Below are 26,003 nucleotides of genomic sequence, written 5' to 3' on the forward strand. Positions count from 1 at the left end.
CGCCTCTGGAAGCGTGTCTGGGTGTGTGCAGTTTTCCGCGTTGATGTCTCGCTTATGGCAAAATGTATTTAGTTGCTGACATGACAGTGTGAGTGCCGACCTTAGGATGAACTCCAGCACTACGAAAGCGAGGCAACGCCACTGCTTTGCTCCTGGCTGCACGAGCGGCTATGTGTCATCGATGGAGCAAGGTCAGCGTGCTTCTCTTTTCTCTGTTCCCAAAGACCCTGCCCTCTTCGAAGCCTGGCAACGAGCCGTACCCCGTGCCGACAAGTCGTTGGACGTGAAGTCGGCGCTATGTGAGCTTCATTTCGACGAGCAGTTTATTGAGCGTTTTTACACGCATGTGATAAACGGCGAAACTGTTCAGATTCCCCGAGGGAAACCGGTGCTGAAATCTGACGCGGTGCCAACCATATTCCCAAATGTTCCTGCGTATCTTTCAAAGAAAGTGCCGAAGAAAAGGACGTCAAGAACATCCACTTGCGGCCTACCATCGAAAATTCGGCGTCAGGAACCAAGCACGTCTGCTTGCGAGGAGACAGCTGGCTCGTACAGCACAGAAAGCGACAGTAACCAAATACCTGTTCCGAATGTGCCCGCAATTCCCGACGTCCGCAAGTGTGGTCTTCCCAGCGCTTACTGGGCTCGACATCTAATTGCTGGAGCCGACAACGCCACGGTGTTTACAGTTTGCGCACTAGATGGTGACAAGTTGACTATTGACAAGTATGTGCTAATGACATCAGATGAAAACAAACTTCAAGCGACAGCTTTTGTGCAAGTCACAAAAATAAAGACCCTTGACATTACCGACATCGAAATGGCAGAAGAGTTGCTTCGCGACGTCGACTCCATGATACCATGCAGAGGGTTTGGTAAAACTGGTGAATTTGGAGTGAATTTAAAGTACAAGGAGAAGACTTTTGATGGCAGAACCTTCAGCCCATCTTGCCGTGGGGTTGCTCCAACGCCAGAAAAAGCCTGCCCACAATGCAAGCACCTCAGAAGACTACTCCTGAATCGTGAGTCCTACAGGCGAAGAAAAGGCAAAAATGTGGCCCAGTCCCAAAAGATTTCGTACAGGCTTAAGCTGCGAACAGCGCAAGCGAAAAGGAGTCGCCTGAGTGTCCTGCAGGCTAAATCACTCATCAAACAAATGAAAGAAAAGAATGCACGGAATGATTCTACAGCATTTGAAGAAGCGGTGAAGGCCCTACCCATTAAGCAGCAGCAACAAGTCAAGGCGTGCTTTGCTGTGGCTAAAAGAAAATCCACGAAAGGGATGAAGTATGAAAGTGAATGGGCTCTAGAGTGCCTTATTATGTCCATGAAAAGCCCACGCCTCTATGAGCATATACGCAAAAACAACATCATGGCGTTGCCTTCTCGAACATCACTACGTCGATATCTCAAGCGTTACAGGAGTGGATTCGGCCTGAGCGAAAAAGTGTTTGCTGCTGTGGCGGAAAAAACAAAATCTATGGACTTGTTCCAGCGCCATGGTGGGCTGTTAATTGATGAGATTAAGCTATCTGAACACTTGAGCTTGGGAACCGATGGCACCATCGAAGGTTTTGTGGACCTTGGGAAGTTCACACCAGAGAGTGAGCGCTCCGTAGCATGTGACCATGGCCTTGTAGTATTGTTCGTGCCTTTTACAGGCACGTGGCACCATATTATTGGTGTGTTCGCATCACGCAGCAATGTGAAGTCCGAGACGTTAGGCAAAATAATCCTCGAAGCAGTAGTCATGAGCGAAAACGCCGGTCTGCACGTAGACTTTATCACCACTGATGGAGCTGCGTGGAACAGAAGCATGTGGCACTCATTCGGCATACACGGCAGGAAAGAAAACACAGTATGTAGAAGGCAGCACCCTACAGACCCAGAACGTTTTCTGCACTTCATCTCGGACTTCCCACACCTTCTTAAATGTGTGAGGAACACCTTTGTTCGAACGGGCGTGAAACTGCCAGAAGGCCATGCCAGTGTTGACCCTATTGACTGTGCCCGGAAGCTTGATGAACAGCATGACACGACTCTCAAAGCCATGCCTCATATTAGCAAATCGGTTGTGCATCCCAATGGCTTTGAGAAAATGAGGGTAAATCATGCAGTGCGGCTTTACAGTGATGAAGTCCTCAGAGGCCTTTTCTTGTACAATGCAACCATCGAAGAAAAGCATGGGAGCACAGCGGCGACAGTCAGCTTTGTGGAAAGAATGAGAAGGCTCATTGAGGCCATGACTTCAAGGTGCAGTTCGGGTGCACTTAAGCCTGGAGGGATGCACGAGAAGTGCATTCAAAACTTCATGACTTACCTGGACGATTGGGAAACAGCTGCTGGCTCCGGAGGTTTCCTAAGCCGCAGTACAGCCGAGGGGCTTCCTGTTACCTTATCAAGCACGCTACACCTTCTCCGCTACCTGACGATGAAGTTGAACTTCAGCTATATGATGACATGCCGCTTGAGTCAGGACCCCCTGGAGAGGCTGTTTGGAATCGTCCGACAAATGTCTGGATGCAATGATCATCCGACTGCCTCCCAGTTCCTAATCTCGGTCAACACTTTGAGCTTCCAGAATTTGGCAAAACCACCGAAAGGAAGCAATGTGTCCTCAGGACTGCTGAGAAGTCTGCTGGGAGCTGACAACGGAAAGGACCTCACTCCTCGGAGGAAATTAGACGAGCTTCTTGACGTAGGAAACCTTGCCGAAGCACATGAAGTGCTCAATGAATACGGCCACGGCACCGAGCATGCAGACATGGTCGTGCAAAGCAGCGATGCCAGACTCATATTCTACATGGCTGGATATGTGGCAAGAAAAAGCGTTGCAAGCACCAAATGTGCAGAGTGCAGCCAGCAGCTCCTACAAGGCGAGAACGATCCATCTCCAGCTGCAGCATCCCTCACGGCTGCTGTTGACCGAGGAGGCCTGCTGTACCCATCAGTCAAGCTCAATGAACTCGTGACCACTCTCGAGAACACTTTTACCCACTGCTTCAGTGTTACAGAAGTCAAACCTGACAGCATCATGGACTTGGTTTCCTTCTTGCAGTTAAGAAAGCTTACACTTGTTGGCTGCCCTGACCACAGTATGTCCCTCACAAACAAAATTATCAAGTTTTATGTTCTTACTAGGCTCCACTTTCATGTGAAAGCCCAGAACAGCAAACGAAACGCTAAGCAGGAAAGAATGAAATTGCTGAAGCTTAGACGCGTGCTCTGAGTTTGATATTGTAACTTTAAGCTCTATTGATTTTTTTTTTTGCCGAGTGGAAAGTGATTGTATGCCTCTTATTACTTAGTGCCAAGCGATGCGCTGTCTGTGTGCAATGTTTCAATGTTTTTAACTGCTCCCGAGCGTATGTAAATGTGCGTATTTTTTCATTTTATTTTATTTTACCCTGTATTTCATGATGTGCAATAGATCTTCCTAATAATATGATGTGCAATAAATATTTGTTTTATTTTCCTCGCCCAGAACTTTGGTAATATTTTTTTTTTTAAAACGCCGTCGCCTTGCACTCCAAAACACTGCAGGGATATGCGAACGAAAGCTTTAATTTGCGCAGATTCAACGTCACAGAAGTCTTGCAGCGGCAGCCAATTTCTTTTAATGCTTGAAATGGCGTTCTATCAGCCATCGTCACAGTGAGTTATCTGAATCGCCAATTTATCTGAATCATGCTTCAGCAACAGCATCTTTGAAAGGTCCGCGCGCTCAAGGCGCGCGCGCAGCGCGTAACTAGCATCACCATTTCGCCGACAGCGCCACCGCCGCGCTGCTCGAAACGAAGGAGCGGCTCCGAGCTCCCGTTGGCGTCACCTCCCAATTCTAGCCACCATAGTTCCTGCTACTTTCAGTTCCGGCCGTATCGCCATAACATCAACTCTAGCCCATGTGATGATGATGATAATGCATAGTGTTTCGTAGCACAAGGACCATTTGATGGCCAAAGAGCACGAGGTCATATGGAGAGGGATGTACACAGTAATTGAGGTTAATGACTGTATAAGGGCCTTACAATTTCTCGCGTTAAAGTGGGTAAAACATGTGAATACGAATATCATGAAAGTGACGTGAAATATGTGTGTCAAGAATGATTGGCGAGAGATGATAATAAAACTAAGGGGGAGCTACATAACAGTAGCACAAAAGCCTCGTCAACGCCCTTGAATCCAAGAGCTGCAATATACGTGCTTTGTTTCATGTAGCCACCGCAGCAGCAACCTCTCTTCAGGGGTCATGCGGGTCATGCTACAGGTTTCCTAGATATAGAATATGAAAACTGTACAAGAAGAATGTTAACAATGACTCATATTTGAAAAGCAGTTCACAATCGATGAACATTGATGGGTGACATGGTAATTTCAAACTTGACAGGGAAGGAATACAGATTTGTGCCCTATCCTGTGTATCATGTCAATTCCTGTCCTCGACGATTTTGTGCTTCCAAGTTTTAAGATGTATAAACCAACTACCCCAGCAACAAATTTTTTTAAGAAATAATATTTGTTGCCGGTGGGTTAATGTAAAGTGTTGATTTCTAAGCATGTGTAATTCTTTACATCGGATTAAAATATGAAGCATGGTTGCTGCTTCAGCACATCTCTAACACAAAGGTCACTCACCACCAGACAAAAGATATGAGTACGTACTGTGTGTGTGCCCTGTTCTTAGATTTGTAAGTGTTACTTCTCTGCGTTGTGATTTTCATACTGGCAGCCGAAAGCCATGTTGCAGCTAGACAACGTGTAATTTGTTTTGTGTTTGCCTATCCCCTGTGTTCTGCCAATGAGCCCTGAGCTTTTGTTTAAGGAGAGGCTTTATGTCAAATGGAGGGATAGCTATTGATGTATTGGCAGTGGATTCGTTCGCTGATGCTGGTCCACCAAGACGTTTTCTTCTGTTTCTGGTGCCCTGGCACTCAGTACACAACAAGATGTTTTTTGAGTGTGCATAAAATTAAGTACAGCGAAACAAGGATAGGGTGTTCTTGTGTCTTTTGAGAGTTCTAAGGGCTTTTACCGTGCCAAGGGAATTTGTATATACTACTGAACATTTTATTGCTTCAGTTGTTTAGTGAGTTTTACCGCCACAAGTATCGCATAACTTCCTGCTGTGAAAATGCTGGTATTCTGATGCAGTGTGCCGACATCTGAAATAGATAGACTGCTGTATAGCAGACAAAAATGCGAGTTTTTGAGGCATCAGTAAAGAATACTGAACAAGGGTATCTATAGAGCAGTTCGAGGATGTGTGTACAAATATGTGCAATAGGTACACGCTCGGCAACTTCCACAATACTGCAGTTTATGAGCCGCCACTGCAAAGGTAGAACATATGCAGCTGGAACAACCTAACAGAGTTCAAGAATTGGCTTGCCCACTTCTTTGGCTAGACCACTCACACAAAGAGCGCGGGACTATCTCACGGCAGGGCGGTTGTCAAACAGGACAGCCCATTGATAGTTGAATGTATGGGTTGTTCATTGTTTGCATTCACCTTGAGGAAGTATAGAAAAGATTGGCAGGATCTCTGGAGATGCAGCAACCACTCGTTCGAGTCAACCAACAGGCTTTCTACAGGGCTAGTGTGAAAAGCACCCGCAAAAAGACAAATAAGTGCCTAGGTGGTGGACAGGGTCCAGCATCTTCAAGGCACTCGGTGTCCCAGACTGATAAGTTATGACCACATAATCTAGGTGCGTTCATGTCAGGCTTTCATACAAATTGATCAAACACTTGTCACAATCTCGGGTAGTGCATGATAAGATTTTCAGACTATTCATGATTTTCAAGCAAATGTTTTCAAAATACTTTGTATGTGGTAGAAAGGCTAGCTTGGTGTCTACGATTGGGCCTAAGTATTTATGTTCAGTGTTTAAAGCTAGATGCAGTCTATGCAGTTCTATTTCAGGTTTAGTATGAATGCCGCTATATATATATAGAATAAGATGCACATGCTTTTTTTTGTGCATTTATTCGAAACCGGTTTACATCAGCCCATTTCATAATCTTGTTTAAAAAATTTCAGTGGTTTTTGCTAAGCATGCAATGCTGATCAAGTGACCAGACTTGCCAAAATTTATATATATTAAACCTTAAAACATCAAAGGTGAAAGCACAGCAACTCAAAGAAAAAAACAAAAGCGGCGGTCTGCACAGCAACTACACCTCAGACGAACGAAAAAATTTAATGTTGAAACGTTGCAATGTTCAAAATGTGAATAAAACACCGCATCCAACATAAACAGAAGCTCAAGACAAGAGATGAGCTACAATAAAATAAAAGTTATCTTCATACTAAACCCATAGGGCCCTATAAAAATAAATGTAAGAAAACTTATGTTTCAGTCATTGAAGTGCCACAGCCGACATGAGAATCACGAGAAAATTTAGATGCGCTCGCCGTGCCAGCTCGCCAATGAAGTGTCTTGTTTTTTGTTTTTTTTCATTACAATTGAAGTTACATGGCCCCTCGATGGGTTTTCTCTGTCGCCGCCACGGTTCCGCGTAAAGTACAAGCTTGTACCATTCTCCGCGCATCGTACATTCGACCATAGCCTCCTCTATAGGAGGCTATGATTCGACAGATGAAGTGACGAGTGCTGCTCAAGCAGGGACTAAACGAGACGGCCAATCTCTGTCGCTCGGAGGGAGCACGCATTAGCGTCCCACTACGTGTTAGAACTGCCGTCGAATGCTCAAGCAGAGAAATGACACGTCGCCCGTGTTTAACGAGCATGAAGACACAGGGGAAAAGAAGGGTCGTTCGAGCAGCAGCCGTGAGCTTTGATTCTAATCAAGAACGTGGTTGCGATAGCTGCCGCGCGCGATGTCGGCAAGCATTAGCGCGTGGCTCGTAAACCGTTCTATGTGGTATGCTCTCAACGGGCAGAGATTGCGCGATAAGAGCATTCCTATCTGAAGTGGATGCACTTATTCTCTTACACCAGCGATTTGTAGTTGTGGGTGCCATACAAAAGAGTTCGCTGTCAGCCTTCGTATTGATAGGGTCGTGAACTCGACAAAGGCAGCAGCCGCTGTTTTCATAAGTGAGCTTTTTACTTGGGCGCACCTGTGTCTGGGAAGCGAAAAGTTCCTCTACAAGCGATGCACGCTGTAAACTGATAGCAGCGAACATGAAGCGTCGCCCATCGATAATCTGCCACGCAGCAAAGAGCGCAGCATTTATACATGTGACATCGAATATTCCAGCCTTATTGCTAGCGGCAGCTTAAGTTCCAGAACAACCTGTAATGTACGCGTTGTGTGGGTGATTTCATTGGAAGGTTCTGAGATTATCTAGATGGTCCCCAGTCATTTGGGCGTGGTTTGCACAATGGAGCGTTACACGCGTAATGGTGCGGTAACAAAAATAGGAAAAAGCACGTATGGCATCATTATTGCATTACAATTTGTTGCTATTGCAGTCATATCTTCGCCAGTGACAGCGATCTTAAGTTTTTTTCAGTTTATATTGCGAAAAACTCGCCATACCGTTGTCGAGCAATCGCCGAGCACAGCACGCGCTTGGCGGTCGCTCAGCAACAGTGCAGTGAGTTTTTGCAGCACCACTGCCGTCTTTATAGTTTGTCTAACAGCTTTGCTGTTAAAACATATATAGAGTCACATAATGAGGTGTGCACACAAATGCCACCCTAACAAGAATCATGAATTGTGTTCACGTGACGCAAAATTCATGCATGATCCGAAATACGGCGTTTGATAGAACGCGGAATTTCATATGGATGCAGTTCCGTTCTTTGTGTAGCCCACGCGCGTTGCTCGGTCGATAATAAAACTCTCGACTGAATTTGGCATTGCACTGAAAATTGCCGTTCAGATGCGGCTTGGTGCAGCAGGTCAGATTGGCGCAGCATGGCGCAATCGGCGCAGCACTTCCACCCCTGTGCATACAATGTACATGTTGAGTTTTGTGATTTCTTTCTCTTTATTTTTCCATGTGGGCCATGATCAGGAGCGCAAAGCTCAGAACCGTAAAATTCACATGTAAGTTTTAAAGATGACAGTCTTTGTTGATATATTTGCATGCACAAATTTTGTTCTGTCTGTATCTGTTTGTCTGTGGGTCACACGAAACGATATGGCCACCCAGCCAAAGTTTCAGCATTTGTTTAACGCCCAGCTATCTTGAACTGATGACTTTGTTTATACTTGTGAACATTGTCAATCAAAAATCAAACATGTACTATTATGTATAGTATCTGAGGTGCAATATCATTGGGTAGGTATTGAGTGGTGTGTTCTTTTACTAAGAACTACATAGATACGTAATTGTAAAGACCCTAGTATTCCTAGGCTACGCTGAAAATGCCAACCTATGCACGAAAAAAGGCCATCACAAGACTATCGTCTTTTTACAACATTGACAGCAACCCAGTCAAAAATAGTTAATGGGTCCAACTGGATGTTCCAGTTAGGAGCAATGGGTGGCAAAGGGGGCTAAGTGGGGTTCAAATGGTGTCTAACTGGTGCCCAATTGGAAGTGCATGCTGCAATGGGACTGTCCAATTGGACTTCCCATGTAGTGGCTTCTAACATTTTAACCAACTCTGCATATTTGAAGTTCTAACAGGATGACCTGCTGTCATGATAGGTGGTTCCAGTTGGTTGCAATGGGACTCAAATGGACGTCAATGGGACCCAAGCTGCAATGGGAGAGTCCAATAGGACACCCCAATTGCAGTACATGCATAACTTTGAAGTTTATTTTTTACAATTCTCTACCTGAGCAGTATTGAAAGTCATAAATGGAAATCTACGGTGATGCATCCAACCCTCCATATAAAGCAATTCATTTATGTGTGTTACCCAAACAGAATTCGAGCTAGTGCTTCAGCTTGGAATCCCTGAGCTCGGTCACTTACTTAAACCTTGGATTAAATTAAGCTTGTTTACAACACTTGCCTGGTTTACAAACAACCACTGTATCAGGGCATCTGATTAAGCTTTCCATATATGCATCATGAAAATGCAGCAGTTAAAGTACTAGTACACATTGGAACCGCACCTTCTACTGTTTGCAGCATCACAATGTACCAACGATGTCTTATTCCCAAACTAGGGAATATGGCTAACTACCAGTGAGCACCTGATGTCACGTGTTTATGGGCTACCTGTCACTGCATATAATGCTGCTGCAGGATATGACTGAATTTTTTTAATATTCATACGATAGAAAAGGTTATGCAACTAAGAGAAAACAATTAGATGTTCTCACTAACAAGATATCCGAAAGAAGGTATGAAAGGCAACAATAACATTGAAAAAAAAAGAATTTTATTTCAAGGCAAACAGGATTTAAATAGCACAGAACATATTTTGGTGTAAAAAAATTTCTTGGCCAGTGCTGCAACACAAGGCGTACAAGATACTTCAAATATTACAAATACTTATAACAGTAAATTGAATCACAATAAAAGGAATTTTAGTTCCAAAGGAGGAAAAAGGCATTGCCATACAACTGGCATTTCAGTAAAGCACTGAGAAACAGGTTTCATACAGGTTAACAGTTTACACGTGAACAGCATGTCTTTACTTATTTAAGGATGCTTAAAGGTCAACTCCGGTGGTTTTTCGAGGTCAACGAATCTCAATCAAATTCGCTGGGTACACTCTTACGCACATTCCTGTCATTTATGCCAATTACAGGCTTGAGAGATGCGCAGATTATTTGCAAATGAATTTTAAAGATTGCCTCGAAAAACTCGCCTCGCTTGCCAGAATTATTGGCAACACTGTCAGTGCGATGTCAAGTTTGTCATGTCAACGAAAGTGACGCAGGCGATGGCATCGCTACTTTGGCCCCTACATTGTTTATTGTGCTGGCCCCAAGACGACAGCGGTGGTGTTTGGCACGACCATAGCACGGGAGAGCTTTCTTCCTTCCTCTGTGGTGTTTTGCCGGTGCTTCGCTGGTCTGGCTTTCACAGTTTTCATACTACGTGCCGGCAGAACCAGTATACGGCCTCCAGTTCTTAACAAATAGTACATCATATGCAGACCGGGCGCCCGGTCGGGTTTCGGTTTTGCACCTTTTTGCTTATTAAAAATTGTTTTCGAATTTCCTGAGCATTTCAGCTATTGGGCTCGTGACAAGAGTGTCTCAGGAACACAGAAACACCATTACCTTGACATGGTCGAAAAATCGCTGGAGTTGGCCTTTAAGGATGCTCACAGTGGCACAATGAATTATGTATGAATGACAAGCACACATTCTATGCATAGTGTACAAGACTGAACTTGTATGAAAAAGAATAAAAAGCGTCATGTAATATTGCAGTACCCCGACACACACACTAAAATAAAGAATACAATAGCAGTAAGAATAAAAAAAATACAGCACCCACTGAATAAATATAGGAAAACATTCAGTACACAATGCAAATATAAAACATTAATACACACAAAAAGAGACATAATAAATTTAAAGAAATTCAGACCCACCGATCTCTTTTCGGTAATATTCAGATACCTAATACAATATGCAAAACACTAGACTTTAACGAAAAAAAAATATTTCCAAAAACAATCAAACCTAGAGAGCAAGCTGGCTTACAGACAGATATTTCACAATTTGTCACAGCCATGTGGTCAATCAATTTAATCTGCACAGCACGATAAATCCCTCTATATCAGTGGTCTCAAATATGCAGCCGGGGAGGCTCTCATGTGCGGGCCCACACATAACCATTTTCACTGCACATTTAAAAACATTTTCTTGGTATGTTCATGAGCTACACAGGCATGACTGCTCTAAAGAACAATTTTTATGAGGTACACCATGTTGTCACCATGCATTGAAACATAATCGTGAAACAAAAAATCATCACCATATCCAGAAAGTGAATGATGTTAGGTGAGCTTGCTTGGAGATGATCAGGTCACCCGCGAATCCTCCGTACAAATCTTCTATTACCATATATAGACGTGGCAATGTTATATATACATAACATACTCAATGTTTATTAATTTACATTTGGATTCACTATATACTTTTTGATGAACTATATACATTATATATACTCAAACGGAATTGTTTCAATGGTATGAGTCATCATGACAAACATCTTGCCTACTAGAAGAGCTAACTAGTCACGGGTGGCGATTTCACGTCGATCGCCTCAAGGCATTTCAAGGGCCACTCACATAAAAAAACGCTCATGTTTTGAGGCATAGTGTGCACTAAACAGGGTTCCTTTAAAACTTACACAGCATAGGTTCTTCACTTCAAATACATTACAATGTAAAGGAACTTGGAGGGAAGCATACATAGGAAGCTCTTTCGAGTTCCACAAACACAACCACCTTTCTGATTTCAGAGCATTCGACCAGTGATGTATTCGCTGCCTTGTGATTTACTTTCAGCACATGTGACATGGCCACCAAGTTGTACATCACTGGACTGCAGCTTAATTTCCTTGCAGATATATATGCTTTGTTGTCGCTGCCATGGTATATTTCTTCAACAATAACAAAATGCCCATTTTGAAGTTCAACAACAGAGCTATTGGTCCTCTTGTTAGATGCATACATGCTATCAGTGATAATTGATCCCTTCGCCAACATTCTTCTGTATTTGGTGAACTCAAGGGTAGTGTCATGTAAAGATGGCTGCAAACCTGCTGATGCACGTCGGGAACCGTGTCCGAAAAAACGGTAGCCACCACTACTAAGTACGCTTTTTTGCGTTTTTGTGCCATCAAAAGACGAGCAGTACTCTGCTACACTTGGACTGATAGCCTGCCGTTGAAGTTCTACTACCATGCTTTCCATCTGTAGGACTTGGCAGACTTGATGGGGAATTCCGTTAGCTGCTTTTACAGCTTTTTTTAGGCTGCCGTTCCCAGCTTCAAATGGGAACGCACTGTGTGCCCAAAGTGGTCCCCAGTGGCGCACACTCTTTGCTATATGAGTCAGTTGGTGCATGTTGAATGTCATGACTGACTTGCCAAACAGCAGTTCTGCACGCACATGAAACTCCAACAATAGCCCCTCGGCAATGGTGAGCTCAGTTGGGCTGATTGCACGCTGCAACATTATGTGCAAGGCTTCAACTAGGCAAGCCCAGTGTTGCATGTATGGCTTTTCAAGAATGCCATGCAAAACAGGGACACTGTAACAAAGTAGCCAGCTCTCAAGTTCCTTGGCCTTCCACCATTTCCGCTCTTTTGTCGGCCTCGGCAATCGCTTCACATCCATTGGTGGCTTAATAGACATAAGCCTGCGGTCCACTATGTGCTGATGTCGGCTTATTGAACAGGCACTATCAGAATTGAACCACAATTCTAGGAACTGGCGCGCTACCCCCAGCAAGACACAGTGCATATAGTCTGGCACAAAGCTCCACACTATGTTAAAATGGGGCAGGTTTATCAACGGTGACACTGTTTTGACTCCTTGCACAGGCACCCCCCCTTTCAAAGCAATCTCCATGTCATTTAGCATTTGGAGCTCACTTCTTTCTGTGGGTTCAACTTCCTCAACTGGGTATTTAGTTGCCCCGCCAGCTCTCTCACCTCTTTGGAGACACCAATTACATCCAAAATACCCATTAAATTGGGTTACACCTTGCATCGGTGCCCTAGCAACAGAATCTACACTTGAACAGATACAATAGACCTTATATTTTTCAACCCTTCCTTGACGTTGTAATTCAACGCCATTCTCACACAGCTCGTTCATTTTCTCAACAAAAGTACCTTGGAAAAGTGCCATGTTTGGCTTTTCTTTCCAGAACCACAATGCGGCCAGGACCAATTTGGACATTCTTTGCTGTGGAGGGAGCTCATTAACAATTAGCTGGATGGGCCAAATTGATGTCCCACTTGATTTGAAAAGCGGGGTCCCATCTGCATTCAACGAGAAACTGATTCTTGGTCCACAGTGTTGAGATTCGGCTACAAAAGTACGATACATTGTACCATCCCAGATGTCTGAAAATGTCCCATTCGTCGGAAGGGGCTTTGTTAAATCAAGAAGATCACAGTCCTTAAGTAGCCTTTGAAGTTGCGACTCCACATCGAGAGTGACAAAAAAGGGGGCATCCGAAAGGGAAGACACAAAAGTTGTGTGACTGCACTTCGAGCATTTCAAGTAAGAATTTGTCTCAAGACTGCCAATATGCGAAAAGCATCTCGGACAAAAAAAGAAAAAAGTCATAGTGGTGCCAGTTTCGCTAAAAAGTTTATGTAGGTGATACTGTGAGTGAGGTAATATAGGTTTATCAAAAATTCTGTTAATTAAATCTATTAAGCTAGTTAAACCCAAAAGAGTCAAATTATTCTTCACAGCATGCTTTAGTGCCATTAGGAGAATATCTCCCTTCGAAAGAACCACTTTCTCAGTGACAAGTTGTGTAAAAAGGTCTCCAAAGCGTGCCTTGCAAGATGGATCAGGCTCTGTCACTGGATCTGCAGCAGGCTGCTGAAAGTAAAAAAAAAAAAAGCTTTCGTCAATGAAGCTATCACAGAATTCAGTTATAGTGAACCGTGATAAGCCCAATGAATATGAGCAAACAACTCTGTTATTGATCAGTACAAAATATCATGCCTGCTAGGCTGATAACTTTTTACAGACCAACTGGTGAGATATTCTTTAAAATGAAAGAGCCAGTGATCTTGAAATGAATCATTCACCAAATCACCGCTACGTGTCCCTCTTAACAGTGCCCAATTTACACAGACATTTTCCAGTACATAAAAGAGCCTGTGAAAGTAGTGCCCTTAAAACCTGACCATAAATCTAGTTATTTCCAGTGAAAACAAACACACCATGTCATCATCTAATGTGAGAAAATCTCCAGGGAAACCTTGCTGTGAAGCATGGTCACTTGAAAAAGCTTCCTGTGAAGAAAAAAAAAAAGAAGCATTTAGTGCCACAGTAACCCAATCTGCCTATTCTAGTTAGCTGTGCTAGTTCACTCATAGCACGTAAATTACATGACAACAGACAGTGTTAAGAACATGGTCTGAAAACCTGTTGCAGGTTGTTCCCAGAGTTTATTGTCCCAAGTGATAACTCGTCTTGAACTGATTATGCAAGAGAAAACCACAGTGCCAATGCACTTGCTCAAGGCTATTCTAGTGGATGTGAATCTTCCAGCTGCACATATTTGTAGAGTGCAACTAGTGTGTAAAAGTTACCTCTTCATCCTTATCAAACAGTGACGAATCATCTGCGTCAGAAAGGCTTGCAATGCCGTCTTGAAGTGGAGAGTCCTAAAAAAAACCAACCAAAATTTATAATTTCCCATCGTAATACATAAGCATAAAATAGCATGTGTATGCTTACTAATTAACTGATAAGCCTTAGTAAAATAACTTCATCTGCTGGGGCGTGAGGCTCGCGTGCAGGAAATTTCTGTGACGGATCAGCGCTGTTCCTCTGCTCTTGTGCTTCAGGGGCTGCAGCAGGAGCTTCCATAGCACTGCCAGCTGACGAGCCTAACCGGCCTCCACTTGACGTTACCTGTGATAGAACAAGTGCGCCGATATAGTAAACGGTTTATCGTATAGAAACAATAGTTCTCGTAGCATTCTACTACCAGCTCAATTTACCGGCTCATTATCGGACTCGGGGAAATCTTCTTCACTTTCCGGACGTTCGGAGCCCGGACTAGCTATGTGACTATTCCGGCTCTTCAGTGATGTTGTTCGACTTGGTGGATCTGCCCTTTCAGTGTCGCTGTCTGCCTCATCACTCGAAGAAGGCATGCTAGGGCTGGCACCCTAGAAGAAAATAATGAGATTTGGACTTAAATTGCTGCGCTAAATTAATGAAAAAGAAAATGCACTGATAAAAAATAGCAATTTAACACGGCCGAGCACATTCGATCATTCGCGGGCAGAACTATAAAGGGTGGTAAAAAGGAAGACCGTAAAACACGGCGCAACGATCGAAGTCGTTGAGCAACATGCAGATTAATGTTGTGGACAACCGCTGATCTGATACCAGCAGGGCCCGGATCAAGCTAAAACCCCGATCGAAAGTGCCCATCCATGTTGAAAATGATCAGAACTTACGGTCGGCGGGCAAGCGCGTGCGGTGCTCCTTGGTAGCTGGAACTGAGACTTGGGATTTAAATAAGTCTTGTAGGGTCCTCTCTTTCTTTTCTTCGGACCGCGCTCCATCGCGAGGTCTTGAAGCAACAAGACGGCTTATTTCACTCCGGGACACGAAGTACAGAAACGGCGATGTAAGCGATAGGACAATGTGCACCGGCTGCCTGCGGCCACAGCGGCTGCCATATTGCATAGACCATGACCTACTACACTCCTGACCTGCCCAGAGAGCACCTCTTCCAGCGCCCACGTTCTAGTTCATACCTTCTGCCGCTAGGGCCGTAACCTACGAGCGGCGTGGCGCTAGTCAGCACCTGCTCGCTGACGTCATCTTCACTCTTTGTGGTCAAATTTTGACCAACAAAGCACTCGTAGTGCGTATTTATGATCCAAAATTTAGAATTATTCAGAAATAATAATACTAAAAGACATTCAGAATTTTTTTGCAATAAAATGCACGCGACCACGCATAGGCTGCCCTACATCGTGTAAATCTACGGGTTCCCACGTTTGTCAACCAGTGTGCTATAAATACTCAAGCGCTCTGAACACCTTGCTTAACCAGCAATGTATGGGAAGAAATAGTCACATATATGCCGCCAGTTCACTGCAGAATGCAGGCATTCTTATACCAGCGCCTACAAAACAACCGTAAAGAAACAGACGAACAGGTTATAGGTAGCGCCACCTACGGCGAGCGATTGAACGAGAGCGGGGACACGCGCTCCCATAGGAACCCCGCTATCTGAACAGGTCAGGAGTGTAGTAGGTCATGGCATAGACACCCTGCAGCCAGCAGTCTGCATGTGAATTGATTGAAACAGCGTAGCGTTAAACAAACATTATAAAAGTAAAAAAATACTTTTAAAATTATTCTGATTTTTTGTTTACTTATAATGAAGAATAACATTTTCATTGACAAACTATCAGATCCGCAGCTGCGGTCGACCCTTGTTGCTTGCTGTGTGCGACCAGCGTTTGACCAGCTGTAGCGCACGTGTGTAGATGTTTTCTTCAGCATTGCAAGATGATTACCCACGTTCGAGTCCGGTACGAAGATGATAAAAAAATTGGAACGGTGCCAATAGAAGACGTTAAAGATTTCTTCCCCCGTCACCAGCAAGACTTCAAGTCCAAATCCCTCTATTTAGTCAAATGGACGGACGACAGTGGAGACAGCGATTACTATAGGGCCCGGATTCTGGCACTGGGAGGTAAGCCTGCTTTTGTTTGATATGTTGCCGGCGAAATGCATTCTCTTTGGCCTGGCTGACTGCTAAGCACTGTTCACCGTTAGTAACTACAAAGTATTTTATCGATAATCTCCACTAGCATAGTTCATTTTGTTAATTTACCGCGTGCAATCGCAAATAAGTATGGTGTCATTATTAATTTATGCATATACCTGAAAACTCTACGGAGATGACGCTGGTATTTACCTGGCCGCAGAGAGATACCAACAGCGTCGGGTATATCAGCCTGGAGTATATAAGGCCCTTTTGCGGTAGGACGCGCCTTTGTTTGTGGCACTGCAGCTTTTATACCTAATGACAAGGTCTATACGCTACTATTTCGCTCGCGGCATATGACGTTGTGTTACAACGGTACTTAAGCATTCACACGAGGTTCGATGGTTAATTTACAATGCAATAAAACTAATAAAAGTGCATGCTAGAGATCGTGAAATGTGCACGCGTCAGAGGATGATGTGACACTAACTCAGTAAATGTTAATGTTGCAATCCGCCCTCACGTTTTCCAGAATCGGAGGACTTCGCGGAGACAGAGGCCAGAGAGAGAACGCGTATTCCGAAGAGGGTTTATTCGCCGGCGTCTTCGGACTACGAGAATGAAGCGGAGGTAAATTATTATCTAAACCTCCTACAAAAGGTCCTGTCAACACTTGTGTAAACAGTGTGTAACAAGTTATTTTCTATTTTCGCCCAGAGCCCTATCAAAGAAAAAACGAAAAACAAAACAACAAGTGGTGCAGAGGCACGCCTGCTTCAGCTTTTAAAAAGCAAGAAAGAAAATATGAAGAGGCAGGCGAAAAATCAAGATGGGCCACATTCTAAAAAGCACCACAAAGAAGCAATGGACAGTGGGCGCCTTCAGGGGGCTCATGAAACCATTGATAACCTTGAAGAGCAGGTAGAGAAAAAATCTACCATCATTCGCCAACTGCGAAAACAAAATGAAGAAAAAGACAGGGAGATGGCTCAACTCAGAAGACTGAACATGGAGCTTCAGGACAAGGTTATTTCTGCACTGGAAGACATGAAAGGTATGAAGCAGAAAATGTCTTCATTGTACTGATTTTGTGCTGTGAAAGCATTAATGCCATTCTTCTGACATTTAGCAGTGTGTACAGCTTGTTACCATAAAACGTTCGGCAGTCTTTAAGTGAAGATATTTCGAGTTTAGACTGCAAATGGCTATTGTTTACAGCTGTTTGATGAAATTTAATGAAAATATTTTGTCAGCTCTTTTTCCTCTCTGGGCAATGCAAACAGCACGGCACCTCATGTATAAATGCAGGCTGCAGAATTATGAAAAGGATCATGGATGGCAGCCAGTCGAGCCCCTCCGTGTCTGAGGATCTACAAGACACCTTGACAGAGCGAGCCCTTCGCCCAGGTTCATCCAATCCGCAACCGAATGACAGTGAAACAATGGTATTCTATCTGGAATGTCAATAATGTGCAGCTGTCCAAATTACAAACAACTGTTCTTTTGAAAGCATGTTAAAATAATATAAAGCAAGATTGAGCATTATAGATTACTTGTCATAGAAGTTTGTCTCTGCACAGCTGAGCAAGACATTCCAAAAAGAGTTCAGTGATCATTATAGATATGTGTAAATTTTAAGCAGAACTTATGAACAACCAAAAAAAATGAATTTCGTTGTCAGCAACACAACTTACTAAAACAACTTCACTAACGTACTTGTTGGACAGAAATATTAAGGAATACACTTGGCCTTGTCTGCTGCTGTTTTAGCCATCTCGTGCTGCGCGGATTCAGCACAACCTCACTGAGAAGGTGCAGGCACTTTGTAAACTGGTCTTGCACAAAGGCTGCACTTTCTCTCAATGAATACTGTGGTGCTGACACCACCATGTGCAGTTCATAGAAAGAATGCTAGAGTGCAGCACCACAAAACTGGCTGACAAAGTGCTGGTGAAATGAATAGACCTTTGTTGTTTATGATATGCAATACAGGTTGCACTGCACATGGATGCCTTCAGAATGCATATGTTCCGTGCAGGTGGACATTGGACGAGGGCTTATGGTCAAGAAAGGTGCATGGGAACATGTGCAGTCCCATCATAAGGATTCCTTATTTGTCAAGGACCTGCTAGTCACCATCTGGTCGAAAGACAACCTTAAGGAGCGCTCCCTGCATGGTTGGTTATAATACAAAAGCATAGTGTGTGTCAGTTGGTAACGGGGGAATTCGTTGTTGTGGATATCTGTTATGCAGGAAAACATTGTCCACGGTACCCTAACCGTCCACGCAAGGCTCCCCTAACACCGTGGAAGTTGGACGTAATGCGTGGTAAGTGTGCAGACAGTCTCTTGGAATGCATATTGAACCAATCTTATTCTTAGTACATGAAATCACAGCAAAGCTCGGTTGCAATTGAGTCTATTTTGAAGCCACTACAAACTTTACTGTCTGCTTTGACTTCAGTTATGAACACAATTTTACATAAACTATGTAGTTGTAAAAATGTGACCCAACACCTTGCCTCTTACTTACTATTAAATTCATTTGTTTTAGTCAGGAGTGCAGGCAGGTGAAAGTCTTAAGTCTCTTAAATGCACTGGTAGTTCAAAAAGATAGTCGAAAAAAAGAAAAGCCAACAATAGAGCTAGTGTGTAGACTGCCAGCATTTTTTTCATCATAACTTATATCTCTTTCATAAAAAATGACAAAAAAAGAAATAGTGTTCTCTGCTTTCTTCCTGCACTATATAAATCCACACAGTTACATGGTGCGAGTGGAGAGCTGTGAAATGTTACTTTTTTAGATTATTTTTGTGCATGTGCACGCTAAGTTCGCAGTTTCCTTTTTCTAATAAATGCTGGAACGGAACACTTTTGCTAACTGGAGAATGCTTTCTGTATTGTTCAAGCCTGTGCTGCTAAGGCATATTCTAGGCCATTCAGCATATAACACTTCATTGCATCAAGAAATATGACTAAAAGTTCAATTTTGAACTTTTGTGTTCTTAAAGTAATATCGATGCTATTAGTTCTTTAAGCAGCTGGTTTCTTCAAGGCTATTTATTGATAATTTTTGTTGTTTCAGACTGCTACAGAGCACGTCTGGAGCATCAAGGCGTGCCTGCAGGAGTACTGCCGTTGGCAGTCAAACAGATGAACCACTTCATTGTTGAGAAGCTTTCAGATATTGAGAAGCTTGCCAAGCGGTAAGATAAGTGTGTTCTTTGTGTCAAAGGACTCCCCCCCCCCCCTTTTTTTAAGAGAAACTTGGCCATATTCATCTGCTTGCAACATGCATGTACAGAAAGAGACTGAGAAAATTTGGAGGCTCGTCTGGCATTTTGGCGCAGCGTGGCGCAATATGGTTTTGGCAGCTCGGCGCAAAAGCGGGGAATTGTATCAAATTCGCGTAATTGGCACAGCTGTTGTACCCCTTCAACATGCATAGCTATTTTTATGTTAATGTTTTTATGTTAAATCACATCTAGACTTGGAAGAATGTAAGCCATTGTGTGGCTGACTAAATGTATAAATTCTGCAAAACATTTGCAGGGCGAAGGACAACCAGGGCGTTGCGGAAGTTTAACAGAGGAGGACCATTGGTGCATTTTCTAAATAGTGTAAATATTATGGAATGTGTGAATAAATTTTCATTCTTTCATATTTTTTTTTTCTCTACCATTGTTTTTATCTTGTATGTGCATGCATTTGAGTGTGCATTAATGTCACATTCACACTAGGTAATCCAGCCTGTGCTGTTTCCACTGTGTTGTGAAATTGCAATTAATGAAGTGCAGTGTGATGACAGCCAGCCTTCTACAGGATTGTCATTTTCTACTTGCATCCGCAGAAATGTGATAATCATGTTTATAGGTCAGCCAAGAGACTGCAATTACTACACTACTACTTAGCTTCAGTTGGCTCTCTCTGTATACCAACCACTGGCTGGCTGAAATGCAGTTAGCAATTTAGCGTCAACCAAGTGCTTACCAGAAACTAATGGCCAGCCATATTAAATTGGCTTACCAGGTAGAATGGTGACTGGCTAAACACCAGCTTTTGTCACTGGGCCAATCATCTGGATACATGCAGTGCAGCTTGGTCGAAGACCAGAGAGTCACAACGCAGACGAGCGCTTGTCTGTGTTCTTTGTCTAAGTTCGCGCTGCATGTATCCAAGTATGTATCAACTAGCCCAACTCAACCTTTTATTGAAACATATGGAATCATTGGAGTCTCAATTACCATCAAAGTGCTGACCATTTGCAACAATGTGGGAAGTCATGTGGTTACCAGCCACATTGAATTTGCTTACCAACTAGAATGAATTGGGGGCTGTTTGGAATGCCAGTTACGATCAGTGGGCCAAACATCTGGAACCACAGGATTACCAGTTAGCTTCAACGGGTTAGTCTACTGAGACCTGCCGGGCAACCACGTGCCTACCATTAATTTTCAATGGGTTGACCATTTCAGGTCAACGGGTTTTCTATTCACCACCAGTTGGCTTCAACAGGTCAGCCTATTCACACCAAGTGGACAACCACCAGTATACCATTTAGTATAAATGGGTTGACCATTTTAGGTCAATGGGGTTTCCTATTGACCACCAGTTAGCTTCAACAGGTCAGCCAATTCACACCAGGTGGACAACCACCTGCATACCATTTAGTATTAATGGGTTGACCATTTGAGGTCAATGGGGTTTCCAATTGACCACCAGTTAGCTTCAACAGGTCAGCCAATTCACACCAGGTGGACAACCACCTGCGTACCATTTAGTCTTAATGGGTTGACCATTTGAAATCAACGGGATATTTAATTGACCACCAGTTAGATTCAACGGGTTAGCCAATTCACACCAATTGGACAACCACCAGCGTACCATTTCGTTTTCATGGGCTGGCCATGTGAGGCCAAAGGGGCTACCAGTTTGTCACCAACCAATTTCAAATGGTGCGCACCATTGCAACTAACTGGCAATTGCTCAGCACCAGCCACACTTAACTGGTAGCCAATGGGGTCCCCTGTTGAACCAGTTGCATTGAAGTGGTGAGCCACTTGGATCCCCCTTTGGAATATAAGGGTTTACCCATTGATTCGAACGGGATAATGTTCAATGGGTGGCGAAAATCCTACTGGTCCAACACCCATTGATTTTAAATGGAAATTTTCCAGTTGGACCCATTGAATATTTTTGACTGGGAAAGCACGTCTATGCGTAGCAAATTTGTTTTTCTTTATTTTGTCGTGTTGTACTTTCTTATTACAATATCCAAATGACTAAAACATACACACCTGTGTATGCTAAAAACACTATTTTAGCATACACATTCCTATGTATGCTAAAATAGTCCATTTTACTGTCGCAGACAAGGTTACAGATGTTTTTGTTTTAAATTACTTGCACTGATGTAAAATTTTATTGTTCCTATTTTTACGATGTTGGAAGCCTTTTGCCTGCCAATGCTCGGAGCCTAAAACGTCTCTTCTTAATGCCTAATAATTCGACTTCTAGTGATGAAAATAGGAAGGGTGTATTATGCAGTTGATTGATGCAAATTCAGTTTTGTTTTTGTATTGCAGTGCAACATACAAGCAATATTGCGGTAAGTTTTCTCGAGAGAAAAAAAAAAGACATCATGCTTAGACGAATGCTGCAACACCTTATTCCAAGCTACCCTAGTAAAGTGTAGAAAAGTGCCCACTCAACATCTCTTAGAGCATTCAATAAAGTAAAATTCAACATGTTTGACATGCTATTATTACCAATTAGTATCATTAAGAAATAATAATGCACATAAAAAACAATGGTGTTTATTTAGTGCGCTAAAACATAGTGGCACAACTGATTTCCTTAAACAAGAAAAAATGCTTGATTGTTAAGCGTTTCCAAAAAAGGCAGTGAAAGAGTTAAGAAAAAAGCAGAACATGAAACAAGAACGTTCAGAGCATATAGGTAACGAATGTACTAACACAATCCAGAAAGATAACATTTTATCGCAAATGAGGCGCACATGCAGGATAAGTAATAACTGACAGCAAAGTGTCACATCACACGGTCTAAATGTGGTAAACAGTTGGGTCGGAAATGTAACATTGCAAAAGTAGTGACATGATATAGACACATATAAAGGGCAACTGAACTGCTGTCTGAGGTAGACATTTCATACTAGCAAAAGACAACATTACCAAATGCAGTGCTCTTCACAGTGCTGGTGCAGATTTCAGGGACAAAAATGCAATGGTAATCAAATACTATTAAGATTCCATCAACCCCATGTCATGCTTTTTCACTACATTAACACTTCAAAAACACTAGACGCACCTTTGCTGCAATGTGGAGAAAAACAGTCATGTAGGAAATGGCCAGCGGAGTTTGAACTTTCACGTACAATATTTGGTGATGTTCATGAGTTCCAAAGCTTTACATTTTGAACCATTCCATAGACAAACATTGCTACATGTGAAGTAAATCATACCTATGTGCATTAATTGATTGACAAAAAGAAAAAGAGAAAACAATACAACATTAAATATGTCAGATGTGTAAAAATCTTTTGCGATAAATTTCTATAATAGGAGCCAAAAGACAGAACGTAAGAGGTGAAGGGAAGCTAATGAGTGGGGCAGTTAGAAGGACGGTAGGATGAGAATAGGATGATATCTTCTTTTTTCTATTTGTGCCAGTGTCTGTATGCTTGCACATTTATTTTATAGACATACAAATGTCACCATATAGGGAGGGATAGGCTTCACCAACCGCAACCTTTTAGGTGTATTTCTGCCATTTGACCTCTGGCTACATCAAAGGCAATATAAATAAGGTGACCTTGGAACCCTTTTCATGAGGTGTATTACTTTGGAAAATCAAGGGTTTTTAAGGAGAAACCATGATTCCTGGATGCTCGAGAAAATGCACTATTCAATTTCAAGCATTTTGACAAACATGTCTGACATCACCATGTCTTGTCAAGCAAAAGTTACAGTGTGAATGATAGCGGCTAAATATGAGAATTCTGATCAAATACTCAAACTAGTTGCATATCTCAATGTACCAAAGAGGAACACAGGCATTACACTCTACATCCATCAGTTTTCCAATAGCTATCATTCTACAGAACTTTAAACCATGCCTACTCCATTTAACCAGGGCAATTTTTTTAGTGGGAGGCACTACAAGTACACATTCTGTAATGGCACACTATTTCAGCAAATATATGCTTACTTTCTTTGCAATGTTAGCAATGTTACCCTAAAACCTATTATGAAGAAAAACATGGACTGCATGCAGGGATATTTAAGAAGGCAAAGCAAGTGTGAAGATATGGACAAGTTGATGTCAAAATTTACAAAAAAAATATTGCAAGAGATGTAGAAACATCAGCAAAGTCTACTGTTGGTGTATGAGAATATAGTGAGATCAAGGAATTACATATTTTAAATTGTCAAGCCAACACAAATATACTGTTGAAAACTTCATTGGATAAACTGGAGTGAGCCTTATAGAGAAATCAAATATTCAGTAAGCATTGCCATGAACATGGTGCCATATGGTGCTCATCATGATGAAAACTGTCCTTATGTGTTCATTCGGCTTGATTTTCCCCAAATTGGTGTAATGCGAGATTGACCAGATTATTACTTTTCTTTCTTGAGCATTACGAAAAAGCAACATCAAGGAAACAAGACACCGTGTGCCAGTGCTCTGATTTTAAATTGAAAATTATTTCAAAGGGTTTCTCATCATGTATAATCATATTGAGGTGAGTGCTTCACTGTCTCTGCTAAAATTTGCAATGATAAGTGCAGCTATTTTCATGCAAAACATCTATCGTTGGTTCGTGCTGCATGATACAAGCAATACGACGCAATTACAAGCAAACGATCCAGCACATCCACAAAAAATGGCCTGACACTCGGCAATTTGACGATGCTGAAGATGCAAGACTGGAGTGGCTCGAGGTCACGCTGCCCATGTACTTGGATGAACTGGAAAAAAGCTGTCAAAGTCAAAAGGAATTTTTTGACGAAAGAAACGTTTGAAGCATTTCTCCTGACCACATATTCCACAGTTGCCTGTATCAAGTACCTGCTCACAAAGGAGAAGTTCTTGTTTGTGCTCACTCGTAAGTTAAATAGTGACCCCATCGAGTCGCTGTTTGGAACACTGCGGATGTCCTCTGGATGCAATGACATGCTGAATGTTCGTTCGGTTTTGCAAGGGCTGGAGAAGGTTTTAAAAAACTGGACTTGCCGCATCCAGCATGGCATCAAACGTTGCACACAGAGAATGTGCCCAAATGTCAACAGGCCCACTGCTCACTGAAGCTTCTCTTTCGCTAGCACAGCAGCCGCCTCAGCTACAGAGAGCTGCATGTGTTTTGCAACGGCTCAATGCAACAGTCTTGCCTCAGCACTTGCCGTCACTTGAGATTCCTGCAACTGTTTATGTTGGGGGCAACTGTTTATGTTGGGGGCTATATTGGCCGCGTCACATACGTGCACATGCGTGGTGGAAGTTGCACTGCAGTCTGCACAAAGCCAGCGAGCAATCAATCTATCTTGCAGTTCACTCGCAGCCAGGACCGAGGTGGTCTATTTTACCCGTCAGACCAGTTGCTTTTTGCCATTGACGTGCTGAGGGCATTCGTGGATCGTGCTCTGAAGGACAATCATACTCTAAAAAAGCCATTGTCTACTCTGGTTAAGTATGCTGTGCCAGCACTGTGTGCTTCAAACCTGTTCAAGTGCAAGGAGATGGATGACAATCACAGAGCTAAGCTCATGGAGCTAATATCTGTTCGGTTTTTGCGGCCTCTGCTGGTGAACTATGCATTCACTGTCAGCGACAAGCATGATGCTTTCAAGTACTTCGCGAAAAAGCCCCTGTCAAGAAAATATGCAAAACTGCGAGGCAACCGAAAATAGAGGTACTTACAAATAAATGTTCCTTCTCTTTTCAAAATGTATTCCTATCGCATCAGTTGGGTTCATTTTGCAGAATATAGAGCTGCTATGCATGGCAAGTCAACGTTGGAAATTCATGTACATCATGTTCAAGCATGTAGGTGAGTGCGTACGCGGCATGTTTTCGGTAATCATTTAGCGAGGCGTTCTTCGCTTGCGGCTAGTGTGTGAAAGCTGGCAACCAGATCTCTGAAACACTCGGTAACATAATTCAGCGATTACAGCCGCGATATATTGAGGTTTGAGCACAGGACATTAAGGATTTAATCTGTTTAATTTTGAGCGCGGAGCCAGAGCCACGGCGGCTGTGGCACGTAGCGAACTCCAGCACCCTGTTTAGGTGGCGGCACCTGGTGGCGAAGTGCCGCACTCGCGCCGGCGGAGTAGTCCCATTGTTCTCTTTCACTTTTACCGGGCACTGAAAGTTATAAAGGAGGCACTGCCACAGAAGTCACACTGATGGCAGCAACTCCAACGTGGCTTTTTGTTGTTTGCCGGAGGGCTGGAAGGTGCTGCACAAAAGAAAAAAGACAGGTTTTCAAAGTTATCGTCTTCATAGAAAGAAAGAAGGTGATTATAAATTGAAATTGAGAACAAGGAACAATGCTGTGATTACTCGGCAACGCCATAGCGAGCCTGTGCAAAATAGTTTAAATTACCTGGGTTCTTCTATTGTGTACCCAAATTGATGCTAAAAGGAATATATGTAC

At 42.9% G+C, this 26,003-nt stretch overlaps 2 protein-coding genes across 5 annotated transcripts; one reads left to right on the forward strand and one right to left on the reverse strand.

Annotated features, from left to right (window-relative positions):
• Window positions 1-13,199: 13,199 nt before the first annotated feature.
• LOC142761625 (uncharacterized) lies at window positions 13,200-15,286 on the reverse strand. 4 transcript variants are annotated; one of them, XR_012893873.1, is made up of 6 exons: window positions 15,057-15,286; window positions 14,592-14,762; window positions 14,326-14,502; window positions 14,178-14,252; window positions 13,806-13,877; window positions 13,200-13,455 (listed from the first exon to the last, which is right to left on the reverse strand). XR_012893873.1 is itself a non-coding variant. In XM_075887248.1 (4 exons), the coding sequence occupies exons 1-3, from the start codon at window positions 15,162-15,164 to the stop codon at window positions 14,329-14,331; spliced, it is 453 nt and encodes a 150-aa protein (XP_075743363.1). In that variant the 5' UTR covers window positions 15,165-15,286; the 3' UTR covers window positions 14,014-14,252; window positions 14,326-14,328. The 4 variants fall into 4 exon arrangements, 1 of the variants encoding a protein (XP_075743363.1); XR_012893872.1 differs by having other exon boundaries at window positions 13,200-13,458; XR_012893874.1 differs by lacking the exon at window positions 13,806-13,877 and having other exon boundaries at window positions 13,293-13,458.
• Window positions 15,287-15,977: 691 nt separating this feature from the next.
• LOC119175811 (uncharacterized) lies at window positions 15,978-19,987 on the forward strand. The gene is made up of 8 exons (XM_037426798.2): window positions 15,978-16,309; window positions 16,857-16,954; window positions 17,042-17,378; window positions 17,633-17,769; window positions 18,363-18,501; window positions 18,579-18,653; window positions 19,410-19,530; window positions 19,877-19,987. The coding sequence occupies exons 1-8, from the start codon at window positions 16,123-16,125 to the stop codon at window positions 19,908-19,910; spliced, it is 1,128 nt and encodes a 375-aa protein (XP_037282695.1). The 5' UTR covers window positions 15,978-16,122; the 3' UTR covers window positions 19,911-19,987.
• The last annotated feature ends 6,016 nt before the right edge of the window (window positions 19,988-26,003 follow it).

This window comes from Rhipicephalus microplus, chromosome 2 (genome assembly GCF_043290135.1).
Source record: "Rhipicephalus microplus isolate Deutch F79 chromosome 2, USDA_Rmic, whole genome shotgun sequence".
In the NCBI taxonomy this organism is placed as follows: domain Eukaryota; kingdom Metazoa; phylum Arthropoda; class Arachnida; order Ixodida; family Ixodidae; genus Rhipicephalus; species Rhipicephalus microplus.